This window comes from Bos indicus x Bos taurus, chromosome 25, assembly GCF_003369695.1.
Source record: "Bos indicus x Bos taurus breed Angus x Brahman F1 hybrid chromosome 25, Bos_hybrid_MaternalHap_v2.0, whole genome shotgun sequence".
Classification (NCBI taxonomy): domain Eukaryota; kingdom Metazoa; phylum Chordata; class Mammalia; order Artiodactyla; family Bovidae; genus Bos; species Bos indicus x Bos taurus.
Window position 1 is genome coordinate 6,743,305 of NC_040100.1, and position 16,804 is coordinate 6,760,108.

A 16,804-nucleotide genomic window follows, 5' to 3' on the forward strand; every position below is an offset into this window, starting at 1 on the left:
GCAGTGACAATGGGTGAGCTGGAGGTGAGCAAGAACCAGTCTCCATCTTTATGGAACCTTCCAGGGGTGCACTTGTCCTGAGTACCTGGGGAGCTGAAGATTCTTTTTTAAAGAAAAACTTCTATTATCCTATTATATTGTAATTTCTTTCTTTCTTTTTCTTTTTTGGCTGAACCTCAAGGCAGTAACTTACCCAACCAGGGATCTGACCCGAGCTCCCTGCAGTGGAAGTGGGGAGTCTTAACCACCCTGAATGCCAGCCAGGGAAGCCCGAGCCAGAAGCATTTTAGGCAAAGAAGTGACATCATCAGATCAGTATAGAAAGTCCTTGCTTGGCTTGTACAACTTTGGAGAATAGATTGAAATGATCAAGACTGAAGGCAGAGAAACCACATGCAGTTCTTCAAATGACAGCGAGGGCTTGAACTGACATGGGTGAGTGTCTGTTTGTGTGTGTGTGAGGGTTGGAGTCGGGGAGGATTCAAAAGATGTCAGAGAACTAGAGTGGACAGGACCCGAAGCCTGGCTGGGAGAGGAGGAAAACTGACATCAAACATGGTTCAAGTTTCAGACTTGGGCAGCTTACTTCTGCATCTCTTCCCATGCTTCATGTTCCCTGGGGGATGGAAGACCAGATGAAGTAGGGATTTATTGTACCAGCATGCAGCCCTACTGCAAGCCTAGCCTTCAGCTCAGTTCAGTTGCTCAGTCGTGTCCAACTCTTTGTGACCCTATGGACTGCAGCACACCAGGCTTCCCTGTCTGTTGATAACTCCTGGAGCCTGCTCAAATTCATGTCCATCGAGTTGGTGATGCCATCCAACCATCTCACCCTCTGTCGTCCCCTTCTCCTGCCTTTAATCTTTCCCAGCATCAGGGTCTTTTCCAATGAGTCAGTTCTTTGCATCAGGTGGCCAAAGTCCTGGAGCTTCAGCTTCAGCATCAGTCCTTCCAATGAATATTCAGGACTGATTTCCTTTAGGATTGACTGACTTGATCTCCTTGCTGCCCAAGGGACTCTCAAGGGCAATCTGGTAGGAGCTAGTAAAACGGAGACCATAGAGACAGGGATGGGGGCATGCTGGGCATATTGTGTTTCAGATCCCTGGGTACCTTCAGGCATCCGGGCCAGAAGTCAACTAGATCTGAGCTCATTGGGTCTGCAGCTCAGAGAGCTTTTTGGCTGGAGGACTGGTTTGGGAGTTATTGTCACATGATGGTGATGGAAACTGCTGGGGGTGGGAACGAGGGGTGTGGAGGAGGCTGCAGAGATTGAGAAGACTAAGGAAAGCTTTACTACCTACTTCCTCTTCTTTTTCCCCAAACATTATCGTATTTAAAACATAACAACCCCATTAGAGGGGCAGGATGGGCGTTATTATGGTATCCACTTTAAAAATGAGACAGGCTCAGAAGGTTAAGTGACTGTCCAATGCACTCAGCTAGTGGCCAGCAGGTGGGCCAGACTCCGCACTCAGCACCAGTATGGCCTTTCAGCCCCACCTCCAAGGACCTGGAGGACACCTGTGCCCTTTCTCTCCTTCCTCTCTCACCCAGGCCAGGCTGAGGGCACGCCTCTCTCTTGGTGGCCTTGGATGCTTTCCCTCCTGGAGCCCCTACTTCCCAGTAGCCGTTAATGATGGTGTAATTTACCCCCTAACATTCACCAGAGCCTTGCCCAGCCAGGCTCCAATCTTGGCTCTGGGGACAGAAGAAGGGGCCCTGAGCACTGAGTGGCAGGGAACTGCAACAGCCAGGACTGGGAGCAAGCATCAGTGCGAGCTGATCAGAAGGAAGGCAGGAGAAGGGTAGAGCTCAGCGCAGAGGCCAAGACTACCGGAGGCTACCAGCCGCCAAGGAGGTAGAGACAACGGAGACTAGGGGGCTGGGGGCCAGAGCATAAAGGGAGGGGTGGGGAGAGGTAATGGGAGGCTCATTGTCTCAGCAGGGGGAAGTCTTTTGTTTCCTCTCTTCCCTTGGCAGCCTGACAGGATATGAGGCCAAGCCCCCTCTCCATGCCAGCATCCCCCCACCCACTGGACAGGGCCCTTCCCATACCATTGTGTCCATGAAAGGGATGGGGGCAGGGGCATCGGCTCTAGGAGGGAATATAAGGACTCTGCGTGTCTGGGGGCTAGGCTACCAAAGCTCTGAAGAGACCAGAAGCCCCCGGGCTGGTTCCTGAGCTTGGCAGGGAAAGCTCTGTGGCTGGGGAGGAGCAGGAAGCCAGGCCAGGGTGGGGCCCTCACCGAGGGTAGCAGGTCGGGCCAGGGGGCGGTAGGCTGGGCCCCAAAGGAGATGACGCAGGGCTTCAGGCCTCTCCCAGCCCCCACCACTCCAGCCTAGGGGCCTGAGAGCTCACCTGAAATCCAGTGTTCCCCCCACCCTCTCCATTCCCTACGGCTGACATCACCCCCACCAGGGCTGCTGGGATCTGAGAGAGCCCAGCAAACTGCAGTGTCCTGCCTGGGCCTTGTATATCCACTTTCCGGGACTCCCTCCCTCCTTCCCCGAGATCCAAGAGTCTGGCCTCCTGCTGCGGTCCTCCTGGAACCCTGGAATTTCATCCCTCCCCTGCTCTCCCTCCTGGGTCATTTTGCTCCATCAGCTGTTCCTGCAGGAAGGGCGCCCTGTTCAGCCTCGCCTCTCTTCCCGAGCCTTTTGTTTGCCGGGTCTGCAGGAAATTGGAGGGGCGGTGGCCAAGGGCTCATCTGCCCCTGGGGCCTGGGGGAGGGTGGGGGTCGGGATTCACAAGACTTAATCCTGCGGAGCTCTCCGCGGGAGTAGGGAGGGTGGATCTCCGGTGAGGTAGCATTTATAGGGCCTGAACTCGGAGTGGGGCACCTGGAGGCGGGGATTGGGCGTCCTGTCTCCGAGGGGCGGTCCGGGTGTGTGTTCGGGGATCCCTAGAACTGGAGGCTGGATAGATACCCCGAGATGTCCTAACAGGTAGACCCGGGAGCCAACAGGAGGGGAGAAAAACCTAGATACTGAATCCCGCAACCACGTCCTAACACGTCTCGGATCCGGGAACCCCAAGCGGTAGGGAGACAGCGGGCAAGTCAGACAGAGCACTTTCTGAGGATTAGTTAATTCCTTTCTCCTTTAAAAATGGTGGGGAGGAAGACCAACACATACTCTCTGAATTCGCGCCTTCCCAGGACGCAACCGCAGACTAGGCGGCGGCGCGGACGCTCTAGCGAGCCGGCACCCTCTCGTTGGTTGCCCTCTTCCCGAGGCCCCCTGGGCGCCGCCATCTTCCCGTCCGAGCGGGCGGGGCGGGGCCAATGCAATCACGTGAGGAGTAAGCCGTAGGTTTGAGATGGTTCCCCAAGCAGTCAGTGAATGGTGCTTGAGGGTCACTCGGGTGCCCGGGACTGTGAGAAGTACCGCAATCAGAACAGCGAAGCAAAGAGAAATTCCTGATTTGTGCAGCTTAACTTCCTATTGGGAGCTTAACTTTTTGTGGAGCTTAGCTTTACATTTCTCAGTGAACATGAGAAACCAGTAAACGACACGTATTAGATGGTGTTTAGCGCTATGAAGGGGGAAAAAAAAAACACAAAAAACAGGACAGAAGAGGAAAATAGGAAAATGGGATAGGAAGGAAGGCGTAGTTCAATTTTTAAATGGGACTGGCAGAGAAGATTTCACTAAGAAGATAATATCTGAGTCCAGAAGACAAAGGAGACTCTTTGGGTGTGTGCTTATAGCGCCTTGTTGGGACCAGCCCAGAAGTCGTGGGGCAAGGTCAGGGGAGGTGAGGACGAGATGAAGATCCGGTAGGGCTTCATGAGTAAGGTACCCATGTGATATGTAGACGACTTCTGAGCTAAAGAGGTGCTGTTACTACATATGCCAAGGCAACAGGCATAAACTATGGTAGTCGGACTGTAGTCAGTGAATCAGGAGGTAGGTATGGTTACCTTAGGATGGGAGGATTGTCAAATGGCTCAAAAGCCTTTGACTTTTATTCTGAGGAAAATGGGAAACCATTGGACAGTTTTGAAAAGAGCAGCGTCCTGAACGGACACTTACTTTACTAGCATAACTAATCTGTTAAGAATAGACTGTAGTTGTTGTTCTGTCGCTCAATCGTGTCCGACTCTGCGACCCCATGGATTGCAGACTGCCAGGCTTTCCTGTCCTTCACTACCTCCTGGAGTTTGCTCACACTCATGTCCATTCAGTTGATGATGCCATCTAACCATCTCATCATCTGTTGCCCTCTTCTCCTGCCTTCAGTCTTTCCCAGCACAAGGGTCTTTTCCAACTAGTCAGCTCTTTGCATCAGGTGGCCAATGTACTGGAACTTCAGCTTCAGCATCAGTCCTTCCAATGAATATTCAGGGTTAATTTCCTTTTTTTTCCCCAGGGTTGATTTCCTTTAGGATTGAGTGTAAGGGCTAGGGCAGAAGCAGGCATACCAGTTAGGGGGCTGTTGCAATAATGCAGACAAGAGATGATGGTGACCTGGACTAGTGTGGTATTTGTGATTGGTTGTATGTGAAAACTAACAGCCAAGGAAATTGTTATGGGTTGGATGTGGGTTGTGTGAGAGAGTATTTGAGCATAACCCCAAGGCTTTTGACCTGAGCAACTGGGGAAGTGGGACAACCACAAGAAGAGTGAGCTGTGGTCCAGCGTTGGATCTTGGACATGCCAAGTTTGAGTTGCCCATTTGATGTCCAGGCACAGGTGTTAGCATGTTCTTGGACATACATACAGTCCGAAGTTCAGAGTAGAGATCTGGGCTGGAGATACACCCTTTCGGCACTACTATAGAGGAGGTATTTCAAAAGAGGAGATTGGATGAGATCACCAAGGGAGTGGGTGTAAGTGGTTAAAAGAAGACTGTGGACTGAGCTTCTGGTGCTCAATGGAGCCTCTGATCAGTGGGGCCTCTTGGCTGTTCCTCCAACACCTAGGGGTGCTCCAGAGTTGAAATGAGAGGAGGAGGAGCCAGCAAAGGAGACTGAAGAGGATAGTTGCATTTACCAGGGCTGTGATTTTGCTGGAAGGTGTTATAAAGTGAGCGAGGGGTATGGCAGTGCTTTTCACTGACTGTGAACTTTAAGCTGGGTAACAAGGGAAGTGAGTGGAGGGCAGTGGGCAGAGGGCAGGATCAATGAATTGGGGGTCCAGTGAGGTGGAGGATTGCTGGGGTCAGGGCATGACAAGGACCCTCTTCTTCATCAAACTTCAGTCAGGTTCCTCTGAAACCTCTTCTGGACTTGGCCTCCACCTTGGCCCTCATCCTTCCTGGGCATGTCTAGCCCAGTTCAGAGAGAATCCATCCACCCTTCATAATTGATCACCCTGGCCTTCCTTCAGCAAGGATCTTGTTAAGCCTCTTTAGCTAGAATCCCCCTATGCTTGGTGCTTCCTCTTAGTAATTTTCCATTCACTGACCCCCTCATTCTGCTGGTTGGCTATAAATCCCCAGGTTTCTCTGCTCTGTTTGGAGTTGAGCACATTCTTTCTCCCCTCCTGTGTCTTGACACCTATTGCAGTAGCCCTGAATAAAGTCTTCCCTACTGTTTTAGTAAGTGTCAGATTAATATTTTCCCTCAATAGGCATAACTAGAAGTGATGGACTAAAAGAGGAAGGGGTCCAATTATTGGTAATGATAAAGTCTAGGCATAACCATTGGTGGGATGGAGAGTGAGATCTATGCAAAAGTCGAGTTAAGCACATGCCAGCCCAGAGTGTTGGAAGTCTTATCAATGCGGATACTGAAATCACCAAAAATTGTAATAGGAGGGGTGTGAGAGAGACCCTGGAGTCAAACTCCGTATTGTGGGTAGCAGGGATGACTGATGAAAATGCCACAGTTTACTGCTCATGAGACCGCTCCCTGGCAAAGCCACATTTGCACTGGCTTGAATCTCTTCCTCTCCTAGGGAAACGTTACAGCTAATTTAGAGCCAAAGCCCAGTGGCAGGAAAAGCAGTGTTCATTTCCTGAGGCTCAAATGACAGTGTAACCACAAAGGCCTCTATGAAAGTTAGGAAATTATTACTGAAGTTCTCCAAGCTTCAATTTCCTATTGTGAAAAATGGAAATCATAGCAGGATCCACCTCACAAAGTGCTTATGCATATTTAATACAGTACGGTATGCAGATAGTTTATTGAGCATTTCAGTATTGTTCTCAAGTGCCTATTCAAGTTTATTGAACTTGCGCAGCAACCTTATGCAGGAGGGTTTATCTACAGTTGACGGATGGGATGTTGCCAGGTAGTGCCAATGTTGACCATACCTGTAAAGAGTTGAGGTGGGCAGTGGTGGTTTAGTCACTAAGTGGCGTCTGACTCTTGCAAGCCCACGGACTGCAGCTTGCCAGGCTTTTCTTGTCCATGGGATTTCCCCAGCAAGAATACTGGAGTGGGTTGCCATTTTCATCTACAGGGAATCTTCCATTTCTTTCTCCAGGGCATCTTCCCGTCCCAGGGATTGAATCCGCGTCTCTGTCTCCTGCATTGCAGGCGGATTCTATATCGCTGAGCCACCTGGGAAGGCCGTAAAGAGTTAGGAGGGGAATCCTGACTCCTGAAGGTTCACAAGTCCTGTAATCCCTGCTGGAGGGGGCAACCTTGCAGGGAACCACGAGAGCGGGTGGGGGACGAGACTGAACCAAGGCCAGCGCCTCCAAGGCTCGCCCGGATCGGCAGCCAATGGCGCCCTCAGGTGGTGGAAGCGAGGAGAGCAGCCGGTGGGCTGGACCCGGCGCTAGGGGAAGGCGCCGCAGGGGTGAGGGCTGGGGCTGGAACCCGGTGCACTGGACGGGGATCCCGGAGGCTGGAAGAGGCGGACCCCTTAAGGCGTAGGCCGACAGGGCCCCGCCTTCCTAGCGGCGCACCTGGGCCAGGTGTCGTGGCCCCCCCACCTGCCGGAGGCCTTCCGCCGTCAGGACACGCCCCTTTCAGCGGCGTCACCGCCCAGCTCCGAGTGGGGTCCCGCCCACGCGGTGGGCGCTCGTTTGCACCAGGGTGATGGGTGCAGTGGGAGCTATGGCCAACACCGTGCCGGAGACGTGCGTCTGAGAGGCGACCCCTGGCAGCACCCAGTTCGCACGTGGGGCGGGGAGCCGCGCTGCTAGCGTGAGCCCACTGGGGCGGGGCTTCCACCGGGCGCGCCCACGGGGCGGGGCCGGGCTCGGGGACCAATGGGGCGCGTGTGTGCTGGTCGGGGGCAGGCTCCAGGCCTGGCATCCCGGTAGCCGCAGCTGTCTTTTCCGGCACCCGCGCCCCCTCAGCCAGTAGCAGACCCCTCCCGCTCTCGGGGATCACCCCCGAGCGGCTGCGTCCTCCAGTGGGTGAGTGAGCGCGCTGCCACACCCGGGCTGTGAGGGTGCGCCTGGCCGGGGAGAAGCGAATCTCGGCCCGCTCCAACCCGCCCCGGGGAGAAAGTGGGAAGGAACCGGTGCAGGAAAGAGGACCACCTCGTGTGGCCGGCCGATGATGTTTTTGTTTTGGTCGTCGGGGAGTGGCGGGGTCGGTAGAGTTTGGGGGATGCCTTGTGTAGGTGGGAGGAATCTGGTGAGGTTAAAGAGAGAGGAGGCTGTCTGAGATGGGCTGAGGGAAGAGGGTTGATGGAGGGCGGGGCTTTGGAAGATTGAGAAGTTTCCTATTGCCCGGGGATGAGGTGATTGCATGGAGGATCTTGGGGGGCGGCCAGGACCCCGGAGGAACGGGTCAGGAGGGCCTCCTGTCCATAACTCACTTCCCCTTTGAGGGATTTGCTTCCTCTTGTGCTGCTAGTTAAGAAGGTGGAAGATCTTTGCACCTTTCCAGAGCCGCTGCCATCCCTCCTCTCAGGGATATGGGGAAGGGGTGGCCCCAGGAGCTGGGAGGGGCCTTCCTACCCAGTCCTGAGACTTGGAGCCTACCATTGGTGGGGCAGTGGCCAGGATCAGCCTGCCCCCCACCCCCATTAACTCTTGGAGTTGCTGGTGAGCGTGAATGTGAGTGTGTGTGTGTTTCCTTTTGGAGGAAGTTTCTGGGTGTTTGATTAGAGGTGTTTTGTGGGGTCTCCACAGAGCTGCTTCCACTCAGCAAACTCTTTGCAGGCCTTGTAACCCGTTGGTGGCTTCCTCTGCCCGCTCTTGACCATGGCCAGTGAGAACTCTCCTCTGCTGGCCTACCGGCTCCTGGGGGAGGAGGGGGTTTCCTTCCCTGCCAATGGGGCCGGAGGTCCTGGAGGGGCACCGGCCCGGAAACTCTCCACCTTCCTGGGTGTGGTGGTGCCCACAGTCCTGTCCATGTTCAGTATAGTGGTTTTCTTGAGGATTGGTGAGTTGGCGCTGGTTTGCTCAAGGGTGGGACTGGAATGAGGTTGGGGAAGGGCCCTGGGAGAAGCTGGTGAATGAAGGGCTTGGGGGAGGGTCCCCCAGTGGCCTTGGGCTTAGCTCTGCCCTGAGGTAACTGATGACCTCAGGGTGGGAGGGATGGGAGGGGCAGGAGGGGTGAACCGCCGTCTGACCTGCTTTGCCACTCCTGTCCCAGGGTTTGTGGTGGGTCATGCTGGTCTGCTTCAGGCTTTGGCCATGCTCCTGGTTGCCTACGTCATCCTGGCCCTCACCGTGCTCTCCGTCTGTGCCATCGCCACCAACGGAGCTGTGCGAGGGGGCGGAGCCTACTGTATCCTCAACCTGGGTGGACGGTGGTCTGGGCTCTTCTGTCTTGTGGAGGGAGGAGAGGGCCCCTCCCTGCGTCTCCTGGAGGGCAGGCCAGTTCTAATGAACATCCAGTGGACAGGTTGGTATGGAGAAGGTCACCAGCGTGGCCTTACACGGTAGAGCCACCATTGTCGAGTCCACCAGGTGTCTCCGTGGCTGCCATTTTGGTTCTAACAGTCCTGTCAGATAGTCTTCATCTTATGAGCAAGGACATTCAAGAGTGCTAGTGACTTGGACAAAGCCACGTGGCTTGGGAGTGGCCGCACTGGGACATACCACCTCTGGGAACAGTCCCGTGTGTTCAGGGAGACAAGGCCTGGAGGGCCAGCTGCACGGTGCTTTGTGCCTGGGCCCTGCCTCCCATTCCGATTCAGTTTCTTTTCCCTTAACACTCACCCACTACTTCCACTTTCAGTCATGATCAGTCGGACTCTGGGGCCTGAGGTTGGCGGCAGCATCGGCCTGATGTTCTACCTGGCTAACGTCTGTGGCTGCGCCGTCTCCCTGCTGGGGCTGGTGGAGGCCATACTTGACGTCTTCGGGGCTGGTCTGTGCACCCCACTCTGGTCTGGGTGGCCCCGAGGATTTGCAGGGTCAGGGATTCTGGGATCACAGCAGGGGGAGAAGCCCTCTCCTGGAACAGACGCACTTTCTTGAGTGCCTGCTGTGTGCCCAGCCTCGTGCAGACATCCTAGAGAATGTCCTGGCCCACGAGGAGCTCACCATCTAGTCGGGGGTGGGGGTGGGGGAGGGCAGGGTGACACTCTGAAAATTGACAAAGCAAGATTGCTGGTACCCCCATGGAGGGCTAGGATGCTGGAATGCAGTTGGGTGAAGTGTTAGTCTCTCAGTCATGTCTGACTCTTTGCGACCCCGTGGACTGTAGCTGCCAGGTTCCTCTGTCCATGGGGATTCTCCAGGCAAGAATTCTAGAGAGGGTTGCCATGCCCTCCCCAGGGGATCTTCCTGACCCAGGGATTGAACTTGGGTCTCTTGCATTACAGGTGGATTCGTTACCGTCTGAGCCACCAGGGGGAGTCCAGCTGGGTGGGGGAGTGGGAAAGATGGCCTTTCTGAGGACAAGTGGGCCAAAGATGGGGTCTCTGCCTGCTCTGAGTCATGACTGGGGTCCCTCCTTGGAGGCGTGGCCATCTAACTGTTCTTTCCTCTCTGCAGATGCCTCAGGGTCCAGTGGCCTCCGGGTCCTGCCCCAGGGCTACGGCTGGAGCCTGCTCTATGGTTCCCTGCTGCTGGGCCTGGTGGGCGGGGTCTGTACCCTGGGGGCCGGCCTCTATGCCCGGGCCTCCTTCCTCACATTCCTGCTGGTCTCTGGTTCCCTGGCCTCCGTGCTGGTCAGCTTTGTGGCTGTGGGGCCCAGGGACATCCCGTTGGCCCCTCGGCCTGGCCCCAATGGCTCCTCCCTGCCGCCCCAGGTCGGCCACTTCACTGGCTTCAACAGCAGCACCCTGAAGGCTAATCTGGATGGTGAGCTGGGTGCGGGGGTGCTGGGGGTTCTCTGGGCGAGGGGTGAGCCCGTGGTGGGGGTGGCTTGGAATCTCTGGATGAGAACAGATGTCAGAGATCATCAGTGGTGAGAGACTGGACCTGGAGCAGGGCAGGTTGATTAGAATCTGTTGGGCACCTGTTGGCCGCTTTGTGTTTGGCCCAGCAAGAATGACCACGAGACAGTCTCTGCCTTAGAGGAACTTGTTTAATCAGAGAGATAAGATGTACATTCAGGAAACAAATTGCATATTAGGATGGGGTATGATTTAAGGAGATAAGAATCATAGAGGAGTCCAGAGGAGGGAGACCTGGGTATGAGCTGGGTGGGGAGGGGGTCGGGAAAGCTGGTAGAGCTAGAAGTGGCCTGAATGGGGCTGGGAAATTGATTGTTGTTTGTTTTGCTGTGCTGGGTCTTACTTGTGGCATGTGAGATCTAGTTCCTTGACCAAGGATTGAATCCAGGCTCCCTGTATTGGGAGCTTGGAGTCCTAGCCACTGGACCAGCAGGGAAATCCCAGGGGTTGGAAAACTCAGATAGGAGGGCGAGGGAAGGCAGCTAGGAAAGAGCGTGGATGAAGGTGTGGAGGGAAGAACAGAGGTGCATGGGGGAGAAGGAGGAGATGAAGTCAGTTGAGCCCAGGCCAGAGACGGGGGTCAGAGCTGGGGTCTTGGCGAGCTGGTCAGGGTGGTGGGGAGGCAAGGGGTGTGTTTTAGAATAGGAGGGGAGGGAGGCGGGGCCAAAACGCCTGGATCCCTAGGAGGGATGCTGACACCCTTTCGTCCCTGGGAATGATCCCTCCTCCTCAGCCGGCTACGCCAAGGACTACACCACGGGGGCCATGATGACCTTTGCCAGCGTCTTTGCTGTTCTTTTTAACGGCTGCACGGGCATCATGGCTGGGGCCAACATGTCAGGTGAGCGTCCCTGGGGGAGGGGGCTGCCTTGCCACCTGGTGCCCCTCCAAGGTGCTGTGGGGGCTCAGGGATGTGGGGGCTGGTGGAGGACCCTCCCCCTCTGCTCCCTTCCCTCCAGGGGAGCTGAAAGACCCCAGCCGGGCCATTCCTCTGGGCACGATTGTTGCTGTTGCCTATACTTTCTTCATCTACATCCTGCTTTTCTTCCTCTCCAGCTTCACGTGTGACAGGTGCCTGGGCACGGGGTGGAGTGGGGTGTGGGAACGGAGTTGTCACACCTGGTTCACCAAATGAAGCGCTGGCTGGGAGTGGGGGTGGGAGATGCCTACATGGTTGAGGCGTGTGGAAACTGGGCAGTGAGTCGGAGCTGATGCCTGAAATGGGGAGGGCTGGCGCCATGGTAAGGACCCACCGGAAGCCAGCATTTGCTTCCTGCCTGGTGCTGCTGTCAGCACGTGGCCTGGGGGTGGGGCTTGCCAGTCAATTCGTGGCTCTATGAATATGTGGCCTCTTGTGCCTATGCCTTTGGGAACGTCCACCCTGTGATGAAATCCACAGCAGCCCAATGACAACCAGTAGAACGCCCAGTCTGACCCCCAGGCCCACTCCGTCTATCAGTATGATTCTTGAGGTCAGGGCTGGGGTCAGTCCAGAACACCCAGCGCTGAACCCGCCCAGTGTTGAGAGCACTGTTCTCACCAGGTCCCTGGGGGTGGACACACCTTGATTTCCGGCCTCCTCCTCCTCTCCGTGCCTGTAGGGTGCTGCTGCAGGAGGACTATGGCTTCTTCCGAGCCATCAGCCTGTGGCCCCCGCTGGTGCTGGTCGGGATCTACGCCACGTCACTCTCCGCCTCCATGAGCTCCCTCATTGGCGCCTCCCGCATCCTCCATGCCCTGGCCCAGGATGACCTCTTCGGTGGGTTTCCCCTGCCTGGTTGCACCTTCCCGCGCCTGTCTCTGTCCCTTGCTCGCCCCAGGCTCACTTTTCTGCCTCCCGCCTTTCTGTTTGCACAGGAGTGATCCTGGCGCCGGCCAAGGTGGTATCCCGAGGGGGGAACCCCTGGGGGGCTGTGCTGTATTCCTGGGGCCTCGTGCAGGTAAGCCTGTCTCCTCGAGCTGCCCTCGCCCTCAGCCCCTCCGGTTACACTCCTGGGAGTTGTTGGGCATGCACGCGGGCAGACGTACCCGAGGAGGCAGGATGTGCTGGCCTTTGATGGGGGTGGGAACGAGCGCCCAGCCTTTTGGTCCTCGTCCAGCTGGTGCTCCTGGCCGGAAAGCTGAACACGCTGGCCGCCGTGGTCACCGTCTTCTACTTGGTGGCCTACGCTGCCGTGGACTTGTCCTGCCTGAGCCTGGAGTGGGCCTCTGCCCCCAACTTCCGGTGAGAGAAGGAGCCGCCTGTGTCCCCAGAGGAAGGGTGGGAGTAACAACGGTGGAAAGGCCTGGGACCAAGTGCGAGATTTTGGGCGGGAGCGGAGGTGATGATGTGATTTTGGGCTGTCTCGAGCGCTCTTCTTTCTCTGTCGGCCCTCAGCCCCACCTTCAACCTCTTCTCCTGGCACACCTGCTTGCTGGGGGTGGCCTCCTGCCTGCTCATGATGTTCCTCATCAGCCCCGGGGCCGCCGGCGGCTCCCTGCTCCTCATGGGCCTGCTTTCTGCCCTGCTCACGGCTCGAGGAGGGCCCAGCAGCTGGGGCTACGTCAGCCAGGCCCTGCTTTTCCACCAGGTCCAGGGAGCTGGCAGGGGGAGCGCAGGGCCGGTTGGGGGAGGGAAGAGGCGGGTTGGGAACACCCCTGCTCCGGGGAGACCTCGGGTTGATTCCCATCCCAGGTGATGGATGAGGGCCATCTGCCAGAGCCCTTCCTCCCCCCACCTCCCCTTGACCCCAGGTGCGGAAGTACCTGCTCCGGCTGGACGTCCGGAAGGACCACGTGAAGTTCTGGCGGCCGCAGCTGCTGCTTCTGGTGGGGAACCCCCGGGGCGCCCTGCCTCTGCTGCGATTGGCCAACCAGCTCAAGAAAGGGGGTCTCTACGTGCTGGGCCATGTCACCCTGGGAGACCTCGGTCAGTTGCCCTCCACTCGTACCACCCCCCCACATCTCTCTCTCCCTCTGGTTCCCAGACGCTCTTCGTGTTCTTGGTGTCCCGAGACCTCTTGCAGTCTTCCCAGATGGCCCTTCCTACCAGCCACGTCCCTGCCCAGACCCTTCTTTTCTGCCCATGTGGGATCTGGACTTGAGGAGAAAGTACACGAGTCTGGCCCGCATGTGTCTGCCTGCCTTCTCTGCAGACTCTCTGCCCTCGGATCCTGTGCAGCCGCAGTACGGGGCATGGCTGAGCCTGGTGGACCGGGCCCAAGTGAAGGCCTTTGTGGATCTCACCCTCTCACCCTCCGTGCGCCAGGGAGCTCAGCACTTGCTGCGGATCTCCGGTCTTGGTGAGCTGCCCTCGGCCCCCTCTGTGGCCCCTCTCAGTCTCTGCTCCCCTCCCCGCCAAGAGTAAACCACAGATTGCAGACTCCGAAAGGAACCCACCGTCTCGTGCAGACAGGACTTGATTCTCAAAATTAAAAGACAGTGTGTGAGGAGGTCTCTGAGGAGCTGCCTTAGGACTAGAGATGGAAGGACATGGCTTTTTTGGTTTCTTTCTGACCCATGATTGGAGCACAGGCTCTGAAGAGCATGTTGTTTTCCTGGGCACAGCGGGAGAAGGATTTGATGCTAGGTGTTGCCCCCATCAAAATCCAGGGCAGATGCTTTCTAACCACTGGAGTTCAGAAAGAGGAAGACCGTGGTCACTGATGTGGTGGACAAGGTTTTGTGATGAGATAGTATCTCAGCTGAGACTTGAGCAGAGAAGGGGGAAGTGATGTAACTAACGAGGCCCCCAGACACTATAAAGAGCCAAGGGTGGCAGGGGAGTGGCGGATGCTCTCGGATGGAGTGGAATGTTCCTGGCTTTGTGACCGTGTCCTCTGGCCCAGCACCCCACCTTCCTCCAAACCCCTGATGAGCCGCCTCCTCCTTTCTGTCTCAGGATTAACGTTTGCGCCCTCCCTGAGTGCATGCTTCCTGCCCCGTTATAGTCTGGCTAAAGTTCAGCTGTTGGACATTGCCCTGCTCGTTTGGTTGGTTTCAATGAGAACCCTGGAAAATGCTCAGAATGGGGTGGGACTAGTTTAATTTGCAAGATTGGTTGGAGTTCCCACCTGGTAAGGAGTTCTAGGGGTGTTAGCAAGCCTTATCAGATAGTATCAGATAGACCCTGCAGCATCTCCTCCAGTCCCATCTTTTGTGGGGGAGGCCGGACCTAGAGACCACACCTTTCATGCAGTTCATCCCGCTGAAAATAACTCACATAAAAAGGGAAAGGTTTTCTTTAAGCAGTCAGTTCCCCAGCAAGGAGAATTTGACTTACTGATAGATTCTGAGTAAACCATTTGCCCCTTGAGAATGGGTCTTAGAAGAGGTCTGAGTCTTCTTGTAAACCCAACCCTGCCACAGGGGAAACGATCCCATTCCATATTGGTTGTTCAGACGCTAAAGCCCAGGAGCTGTCAGCAGGGACTGGGGGCTTTGTGGTTGGCCACCCCCCACTTAGTGGCTAAGAGAACGGGCTCTGGTGCCCAAGACATCATGGTCACTGCTGGCCCCAGAGTCTACCAGCCATGAGCCTTTGGGCTAGCGACTTCACCACTCTGGGTCTCAGGTTCCTTATCTGTAAGAGAGGGTGAGTAATCCTCTCTACCTCATAGTGTTGCTTCAGGGCTCTGATGAGTTAAAAATATGAAGTGCTTTCAACAGGATGGGGCCCCCGGTCAGTGTCCAGGTGGTAAGCTCACTGGGGGCCGTGCTTTGGACAGGCCATCATTAGGACTCTGCAGTCCTAGAAACGGATTGTGCAGCCCCCCTGTCCTGAGCTTTCATCCTCCGCAAGCAGGGTCTAAGCGTTATCTCCCTGGGAGTCGAGCCCATGAGCTTGGTTAATCGGGGGGTCCCATCTGCCAGTGGAGTCAGGCTTACCTCCTATCATGAAAAGGTGTGCGGCTTGAAGCCCGGAATGGATGCATCCTACTGCCATGGACCGGAAGTGCTCCTTAGTTAAAGCAAGCTTTAGGGCGCACTTTGCCGATTTAGGTGGGGGAGATTAGTCACGGAGATAAATCAACGCATGTGAAAGTGTTTGGGAACACGGAAAGTCATTATGCAAATGTGCGTAATGTGGCCTTAAGAGGCCAAGCACAGTGCACACGTCATGCCTGATGGCTGACACACGGCACTGTCAGCGTGGGAGTGGGTGCCCGTTGGTGCGCTGTGAGCTCAGCCCACCCGTCTAACTCCCCTGGGTTCCTTCCCCCTTACCTCTCTGCCCCCCAGGTGGCATGAAGCCCAACACGCTGGTCCTGGGTTTCTATGATGATGCTGCACCCCAGGATCACTTCCTGACTGACCCGGCTTTCTCTGAGCCTGCGGATGGCACCCAAGAGGCTGGGGCCCCGGCCCTGAGCACCCTGTTCCCTCCACCCCGGGCTCCTGGGAGCCCCCGGGCTCTCAGTCCCCAGGACTACGTGGCTACCGTGGCAGACGCCCTGAAGATGAACAAGAACGTGGTCCTGGCCCGGGCCTGTGGGGCCCTGCCCCCCGAGCGGCTGAGCCGGGGGTCTGGGGGCACCTCCCAGCCGCACCACGTGGACGTGTGGCCCCTCAACCTGCTGCGGCCGCGGGGCGGGCCCGGCTACGTGGACGTGTGCGGCCTCTTCCTGCTGCAGATGGCGACCATCTTGGGCATGGTGCCTGCCTGGCACAGTGCCCGCCTCCGGATCTTCTTGTGCTTGGGGCCTCGGGAGGCCCCGGGGGCAGCCGAGGGGCGGCTGCGGGCACTGCTGAGCCAGTTGAGGATCCGGGCCGAGGTGCGGGAGGTGGTGTGGGGCGAGGGGGCTGCCTCCGAGGAGCCGGAGGAGGAGGAGGAAGGGGACTTTGTGAACGGCAGGCGGGGAGACGCTGAGGCAGAGGCCCTGGCATGCAGCGCCAACGCCCTGGTTCGGGCCCAGCAGGGGCGTGGTAGAGGAGGGCCTGGTGGGCCTGAGGAAGGGGATGGCGAGGTGGGGCCCGCCACCGCCCTCACCTTCTTGTACCTGCCGCGGCCGCCTGCTGATTCTGCCCGCTACCTGCGCTACCTGGGGCTCCTGGAAATTCTGAGCCGCGATCTGGGCCCCACGCTGCTCATTCACGGCGTCACCCCTGTCACTTGCACTGATCTCTGATGCCCACGCCAAGCAGAGAGAGTGTCCAGGTCCTGTGGCCCACCTTGAGTGTAGGGTGAGAAGGGGAAGGGCTGCCGCTTGCCAGCCTCGCACGTGGGACTCGGCCCCTGGTGGACGTCGTACTAGGGCATCCTGGTCTCCTAGCCTCGGGTACAGTTACTAACGCAGGGCAGCTGTCCCCACCACCTTCCCGGGGAAGGAGTCCACGGCCCTCCCTGCGGGCCTCCCTGCCTTCACCCGTGCCTTGACGGGGGCTGGGTCTCCACTTGTGACTCTAGGCTACCTCAGTCTCCCCCGCCCCAACAGACCCCCCTGGACCCCTGAGGTTGTGATGTTTTTGTTCTGTTTTATTTTTCTAACTGCTCAACGTGAATAAAAGATCAAAACACTAAGTGCCGGCTGAGCATTTCTGGAAGGAGGGGGGTGGTACGTGGGAT

General features: G+C 56.9%; 1 protein-coding gene across 5 annotated transcripts; it reads left to right on the forward strand.

Annotated features, from left to right (window-relative positions):
* Window positions 1-7,118: 7,118 nt before the first annotated feature.
* Window positions 7,119-16,759, forward strand: SLC12A9 (solute carrier family 12 member 9). Of its 5 annotated transcripts, none has more exons than XM_027527925.1 (14): window positions 7,191-7,318; window positions 8,072-8,294; window positions 8,508-8,642; window positions 9,096-9,227; window positions 9,857-10,165; window positions 10,994-11,101; window positions 11,220-11,331; window positions 11,862-12,019; window positions 12,118-12,200; window positions 12,360-12,484; window positions 12,638-12,830; window positions 12,994-13,168; window positions 13,395-13,541; window positions 15,481-16,759. In XM_027527925.1, the coding sequence occupies exons 2-14, from the start codon at window positions 8,114-8,116 to the stop codon at window positions 16,365-16,367; spliced, it is 2,745 nt and encodes a 914-aa protein (XP_027383726.1). In that variant the 5' UTR covers window positions 7,191-7,318; window positions 8,072-8,113; the 3' UTR covers window positions 16,368-16,759. The 5 variants fall into 5 exon arrangements, with proteins under 5 accessions (XP_027383731.1, XP_027383726.1, XP_027383728.1 ...); XM_027527927.1 differs by lacking the exon at window positions 7,191-7,318 and adding an exon at window positions 7,325-7,496 and having other exon boundaries at window positions 15,481-16,367; XM_027527926.1 differs by lacking the exon at window positions 7,191-7,318 and adding an exon at window positions 7,514-7,966 and having other exon boundaries at window positions 15,481-16,367.
* Window positions 16,760-16,804: the final 45 nt, after the last annotated feature.